Source organism: Nicotiana sylvestris, chromosome 9 (genome assembly GCF_000393655.2).
Source record: "Nicotiana sylvestris chromosome 9, ASM39365v2, whole genome shotgun sequence".
In the NCBI taxonomy this organism is placed as follows: Eukaryota; Viridiplantae; Streptophyta; class Magnoliopsida; order Solanales; family Solanaceae; genus Nicotiana; species Nicotiana sylvestris.
The window spans coordinates 25,857,739-25,865,062 of NC_091065.1; the positions used below are offsets into that span (position 1 = coordinate 25,857,739).

The window sequence follows — 7,324 nt, forward strand, 5'->3', positions numbered from 1 at the left end:
AAGGAGTCACTTGTAAATTAAAGCCCCAAGTATCCCCTATATTCGGGACTGAACATAATATAATGGCATTTCTGAGTTGAGTTAAAAGTTAGATTTTAATTGACAAAATAGTTTTTTTTTTTTAAAAGTGCAAATAATACGTATCTAATTATGACATTGTCAAATTATAACCCCTTTACTAATTTGTTTCATAGAAAACTCTGAAGTCTACGGTTTGAGGAATTTTGTTAAGAGAAATTCTCATAAAGCACTATAATTTAGAGTCTAGTAACTATAGTTTGTCTAATTACTATTCCTAACTATTGTTTAATTGTTTCTAGCTTGTATCTCTTGTAGTCAAAAGCGCAATAAATACAGCTTATGTCAATTGTATTCGTTCTCGCAACGAATACAACCTGTATCAACTGTACTCGTTCGCACAATTGTATTCATTCGCGTAACGAATACAACATGTATCAACTGTAACCAAGGCGAAATACAAGAAAGTATATAAAGGATACAACTTGTATTGACTGTATATATGGGCGTATGAAAAGGATACAATCTGTATCAACTGTATTCGACAACATGTAGCAATTGTAACCAAGGCAAAATACAATGATGTATACAAATGATACAACTTGTGTCGAATGTATGCATGGATTTATATAAAGAATACAATTTATACCAACTGTATTCGTTTGCACAACGAATACAACTAACGCGAATTACAAAAATATAGAAAACTAAAATGCTTTTGTTGAGAGTTGAACTCAAGAACGTCGCTAACCAAGCATGCCCTCTAACCAACTGAGCTAAGAGAGCTTCAAATCAATTAATCTCTTGTTTCATAGATTTGCTATAAAATTCAAATATAGCTACGATGGTAAATTTGCTGAAAAGATAGCTACGAATAATAAATATAATGTAAATATTTGATGTATCACGTAATTTTCCCATTTTTTTTTAACTATTTAGTCTAGTTTAAGTGGAGAAAAGGAAAAACAGTAAATTATTCTCACACATGTTCTACAAATGATCGATTATCCCAAATATCCTTCTCCTAAAGATTATTACAAAATTTGCTTCACAATCACAATAATTTTATCTTTCCTAAACTCGGATGTATTAACTAAGACCTTCAACGTCAGGATCGAGGTTGAGGGCCTGAGGCCAAGTCGAACGCACCCATTCAATTCGCAATGTCGTTTAGGTGTGGGATTAGACACTCTCAAGGGAGTAAACCCTCAGACAAGCTTTGTGTAAGTATAGATTAGAGGCGGATGCAGGGCTTGAATCGCTGACCCTGGGATGATAAAAGCAAACTATACCAACGGACCAACTATGAGTTTGATGTTCTGAAGAAACAATGTAATGATTCGAAACCTTCAGGAAGAAAATCATTTCGACAAACTTACACCCTAACTCTGAAGAACTTGTCATTCTCTGCAATTTGCAATTTTAGGGGATTGAACTAACTCACTTGAAGTCCGTCATTTGCTTCTCCCTTTCATCTAGCCCCCCTCTCCCCCAATCCTGTCAATCCCCTTCGCCCCTCCCCAAATTGACCCAAGGCAAAAGAAGGAAAGTATGGAAATGAAATATACTGCTTCTTTGGGGGGGGGGAGGTTGGGGGGGGGGCATTTCGGAACGCGATCATTCAAAAGTTCATGATACTGAGCAGTACGTTATTGTCTGAAAATAAACACGAGGAGAGCAATGTTCCAATTAACCAAACTTGGCAACTTACGATTCAGAATAATATGTGTAGTCCAACCCACAGTAGAAAGTTCCTCACATGGTGAGAAGCTCAAATCACGCCCAAAACAGCAAAGATGAACCTAAATACGATATAGTCATTTTATGCTACAAGCCTTCACCTTACATAATGGTTTATTTGTCTTATTGCCCCTCCTATTGATGATTGACATTTGACTTCATATTCCCAGCTTAGAACAGAGATACCATTTTATTCAACTTGAAACACCCAATGACTAGACAGAAAATAAACAAAAGGATCACAGTTGTCCGCCCATCAGCTCCAGTGCATGGTTCCAGGCCTTAGGCAACCATTCATCTCTGTGGGGAGTCAATTGTCCGAACATTTGCACCTGTAATTCCTTCCAGCCGATCTTTACTTATCTCCACAAAGTGACCCACCATTTCATGAAATTGTTTCAGGCCAGAAAGAGGAAGAATTATGGAAGAGCGATCAGAACCTGCCACCTGCAAGTTACAGTGAGAACATGACATAAATAACAGATACAACCAAATTAGAGTGCTTTCAATTTTTATGAAGACTGCGAGAAAGCCAAACCTCAGATATTCTTAAGAAATGGCCCCGGTTGTTACTCCCAAGATCAAAGAAGAATCGCTTTTGGTCAGCCCTGATTACTTTGGAGACCCCCAAGTTACTAACTTCATCAGCTGCTGGCAGATCAATGGTCCGTTCTACACTCAAATCAGCTGTTGGGCCAGATTGAGAAGAGTGACTGGATATAAAACCGGCTCCTACATCATCTGAAAGCCCAAGACGCTCTGAGGGTTCCGAAGTCTGCTGTGTTCGTGCATTTAACATTTAAACAAGAGAAAATGCAGCTATTATTTTGAGAGAGACCCTTAAAAAGGGATACAAAATGGCAATGACCGTAAAGTAACCTGATTGGGCGAAATAAATAGCCTTGAGGCTTCATTGATCTCTGCCAAAATATTCCTAAATGCTGCCCATCCCTCATCTTGGGCACTTCCTGCTGGAACAATAATCGTACTACGGTTCCTGCTAACAGATGCTTCAGAGACCTGCATGCATTACTCTGTTAAGAGATAGAAGTACAAAATCTAGGGTGGCAAAATAGTCCCCAAGCGAGACTCTTAAAACCTTTTTATCAATCAAGGTACGATTGTTCTTCTAGACATAGATAAAACTAAGACGGCAGTTTTAATGTCATGGCTAGCCCGAGAATCAATTGATCGCACTTATATTTCTACTTCTGTCTTGATTCAGTTTCTCTTATGTTTTTCTTAACTGTGTCCATTTAAACTTCTTTTTAAATTTATAATTCTAGGTATTTCAGTAGCTTTTGAACCCCTACACTACTCCTAAAACCCCAGAATACTGCAGATTAATTTCCAATTGGGTCTAAGAGACGTACTGGAAATGGGAGTTTGTTCCGGAAGAGTTTCATCATTACTTATGTCACAATTGGTTTGAGATCCTTCTAGACATTTTCTTTTCCTTGAATCATTTTCCTGATATTTTGACAGTATACCAGTCCTAGAACTTTTTCATGTTTCCTTACTTACAGAAGTTAGGCACTGTTGATAACGCCAAAATGAAAAACTTCGCAAAATATCACTGTGCTGTTTTCATTACCAAAGTAAACCTGTTACATAATTCAGTAGAAAAATAGAAGGAAAAGAATCTAGCAAGGGGACAAATTTAGATATCACCGGAATGCTTAGGCAATGGAAATAGGGTATGGCTGCAGATAGAATCATTCACACAAATAGAAGAAGGTAGCGAAGGGTCATGCATTTGTAAGGAATGTTCTCTTGCCAAAGAAAGAAATATTTGGTGATTAAATATCGAGAGAATTCAGGATATAGATTAAGTCACTTGGGTGGTGGAAGGGGGAGAAAACGAGAGGGCTCCTGCTTGAGAGGGCTAAGAGAGGAGTACATTATTCTTGTTGATTGAAATAAACAGAGAAGGAAAGAAGCGGAAAATAGGGTACTGGACAGGGGTCCACATTCAGGTTTAGATAAATTAGGGGGAAAACCGAAGGTTAAGGACAAGATGATGGTTATCTCAAGGTCAGAGAAGGCAAAACAAGTCACATCGAAGTTGCAGGTTAATAAAGAGAATGCAGCAATTGGCAAACAAGTGGTTCAAATCAGAGAAAACTTTGACCAGTGATTATCATAGTAAATTATGAGATTGTGAGACACTAAGGGATAATATTACCAATAACCTATATTGCTCCAACACGGGTGCGGTTACCCGATACGAGCGTGGATCTAGAGTTCGGATTCTTCATCACATAAATTTTAGGATTTGGGGTATATGATCCCGAGCACAGATACGGGTGGGATACGGCCAATAAATATATATTATGACATAACAGTATATATTTCAATTAATTTATGTTATTAAACTAAACCTAATAAAATTTAATTCTATATAAACCCCAAATATCTTACTCATAAGATATCTCGCGTTATAGCAAAGCGTTCTCATATTATATATGACACAAACCCAATAACCGAACCAAATACCCAATTAATTTATACTTCTCAATCAAAGATGTAATCAAAGCACCCTAGGTAAGTTGACCAAATCCGGTGTGGATCTCACGGATTTTGAAGAGTCCGAGCAACTTAGCCGACAACTCAGCAAGAAGAGATCACAATGAAACGCCTCTCAACTAGGATATAACCAACTTCAAAGTATCTAGCCAGATCTTTTACATTTTGTATGCAATATTAAAGGCAGCTCACTCAGTAGAATTTCACATTCAATCAAGCCACAGTGACATCACAACACAATACTCAAAGCTTCCAATCATACATAAAGTATAAACATCTTGAAAATGTTTGTCAACATATAGAGTGCTAATAGTTAAGAAAGAGACATATAGCATCCACCACAAGAGGAGTATCCAAATAAAAGGCATTGCTTAGTTAGAAAAATGGATCCGCTAGGCGCTACCAAAAGGTACATAATTCAGGTTTGGATGACACAAATAGCTACTCAATTCCATTCTAATTTTTGGAGACTCGGATTTAATAGAAATTAAGTTAGGACTCATAAACAAGTAGATGTAACTAGGCAAAGGGAAAGAACCACTCTAGACAATACAATTCGTGAATACTTTCCTGGCCAAACAGAACACTTTTATGAACTCTTTGACATGGTTCCTCATCTCCCCCAATCTCCACCTGTATAGGTGTCACACATACGGACACAGACACATGACAGTGATTTTCCAACAAATTATTGGACACACAACGATGAGGACAGGAAGGAGTCGAATACACAAATAAAGTTTCTTCCAATAAATAAATTGATTTTCGGATTTGACAGGAGCATCCAGTTGAGTTAAAGAACTTCAATATTTAAGACTCCTTCAACATCTTATACTTTTTACATTTCTGCAGATCCTCAGCATCCACATTTTTCTCTGATTTTGTATCAATAACTCTGGAACCTTCTTAGTGTTCCTCTATTACTATATGTGGCCCGTTAATAATCAAAAAGATTCATAAGCATGGTAAAAAGAGCTTTGACCTTATTTCTATGTTAGTGAGATTTGCAATATAAATGTTATTTGTATACCATCAAATAAATAATTTTACTACCTTCTTTTTGAAAGGAGAAATTGAGGTTATACATTATTGAACCTCTGACCTCCTCTAAGATAAGATACAACTAAACCAATGGGCCAAAGCCCCTCGTAACTAATAAAAAAAGGAATGTTTTGTTCATATATATGCAGGTCGAGAGAGAGAGATATTGATCATTTTGGTTCATGTAACAGGAAAAGAAATGCAGTTTACTACCCAACCCTGAGAAAGGGGTAGGCTTCTTGACATTAGATAATCAACATAGTGTCTGAGTCATTAACTGAAATCCAATTAACAGAAACTCCCTTTAAGGTTGGTGTAAATGCAATCCAAATAATAGCAATTCCTTCAAGGTTGGTGTAAAAGGAACAGAGGGGTAACAAATTCTGAGTGTGATAGCTATATCCTGATAGCTGACAAAGAAACCAATTATCAAAGTTACCAAGCTAGCCAAGCCATGGTTGTGTAGGTCCTTTGGATTTCCTTATGTGAGAAATCTACAGATGAACCCAAGTGTATGTATTGGTCACCATCACAGTGGCGGAACAAGAAATTTTAACAAGGGGATTCAAAAAATTCAAACTTGCAATGAAGCAATTTTTGAACTATCTCCCTTATGTAAAGAGGATTCAGAAGTTCATATATATAGATGAAAATAAATATTTTTAATCTATTTGGGCAGTATGATTTTTCGACTAAGGGGATTCAATTGAACCCCTTCTTTGGTTGTAGCTCTACAACTGCTCTCATATGCCAGCTACTCATTTAACATATTTACTAAAAATCAAAATCTCAATAATGATTACGAATTAAGATTAGACTTGAAGAAACAGCCATATCAAATGAAACGTGCCACGAAAATCGGATGCAAATACATTTTCTATTACTATTAAAACAGGAAGAAAAAAAAAACCAAAGCCTAACAAGGTCAGGAAAGTAAAGTAACCTTGAGAAAGCGTCCTCGTCTATTCTCCCCTACATCAAAGTAAAACACCTGCAAGGTTTTAAAAAACAAAAAAACTACATTTATCGAGAGTTAATGACAATAAAAAAATTTAAAAAAACAGTTATAGAAAATAAAAAGGAAAATCAAGCCATATATGTATGTAATAGTAATAATACTGTGCCTTGGTATCAAGTTGGAGTTCTTTGCTAAAGACGTCCTGTTGATCATCATCTGAATTGACATAGTAATTGAAGAGATCGAGGAACCATGAGATGCCATTGAATGGTACTATTATAGTAGACCTTGTTGCCGACGTTTTCTCCGATATTTTCAAGTAACGCCCGCGTGGATTCTCCTTCAGGTCGAAGTAGAAAAGCTTGTGTTCTACCTGTAACGTCTTGCACAGCAGCTCCACGTCGTTTCCTCCTCCGCCTCCGCCACCACCACCGCCGCCGGAATTTCCCTCCATCAACCCTCAATCACTCTTCTTCAACTTAAAATTTAAGAAATCAGAGAGAAATGAATGGCAAAACTGACATTATGGAGAAAAAATTGAAGGAGTGATTGATAGTTGGGTGAATTAGGGTTTGGGATATTTCAGTGGGGAAGTAGTCGTTGACCAGTTCCACTTGCTAAACTGAAAATGAAAATGGCCTTCGTCACTTCTCTTTGCTTTTATTTTAAGTTTACTGTACATCTTATCATCTTATGGGTTTCTTTAAATGATAAAGACCGTTGGATGGGGGTGAGCTGAACCGTAACCGAAAATATATCCGGTAAATGTGTTTTCTGTTTTTACTCAAGTTCTGAGTTCTGACTGCTTTGTTGTGTAGGGATCGATTCGGTTGGCCTTTTCCACAGTGTAAATTAGTTTGGCTAAACGTCCAAAATTTTGAAATTTGTAACCATTTTTATTTGGCCAAATCATTTAAGAAGTCTTTTTGATAATATTACTAACAAAAAAAATAATAAATTTAGTGTAATTTCACATATAGGGTTTGGGGAGGGTAGTATGTATACCGTTTACCTCTTCCATGTGCAAATAGAGAGGTTGTT

The 7,324-nt window shown here is 36.8% G+C and overlaps 1 protein-coding gene across 2 annotated transcripts; it reads right to left on the minus strand.

Moving 5' to 3' along the window:
- Positions 1–1,701: 1,701 nt before the first annotated feature.
- On the minus strand, positions 1,702–7,009 carry LOC104241900 (transcription factor Pur-alpha 1). Of its 2 annotated transcripts, none has more exons than XM_009796862.2 (5): positions 6,450–7,009; positions 6,269–6,316; positions 2,638–2,778; positions 2,297–2,533; positions 1,702–2,205 (listed from the first exon to the last, which is right to left on the minus strand). In XM_009796862.2, the coding sequence occupies exons 1-5, from the start codon at positions 6,735–6,737 to the stop codon at positions 2,053–2,055; spliced, it is 867 nt and encodes a 288-aa protein (XP_009795164.1). In that variant the 5' UTR covers positions 6,738–7,009; the 3' UTR covers positions 1,702–2,052. The 2 variants fall into 2 exon arrangements, with proteins under 2 accessions (XP_009795164.1, XP_009795163.1); XM_009796861.2 differs by having other exon boundaries at positions 2,297–2,536; positions 6,450–6,995.
- Positions 7,010–7,324: the final 315 nt, after the last annotated feature.

What these genes read in the sequence shown, in the direction of transcription:
- LOC104241900 (XM_009796861.2), bottom strand. Translation starts at nt 6,737, where the DNA reads ATGGAGGGAAATTCCGGCGGCGGTGGTGGTGGCGGAGGCGGAGGAGGA. An exon ending in GACGAGGACGCTTTCTCAAG is followed by an intron (nt 2,779 to 6,268) that starts GTTACTTTACTT and finishes TAATGCATGCAG; the next exon opens with GTCTCTGAAGCATCTGTTAG. An exon ending in TATTTATTTCGCCCAATCAG is followed by an intron (nt 2,537 to 2,637) that starts GTTACTTTACGG and finishes GCACGAACACAG; the next exon opens with CAGACTTCGGAACCCTCAGA.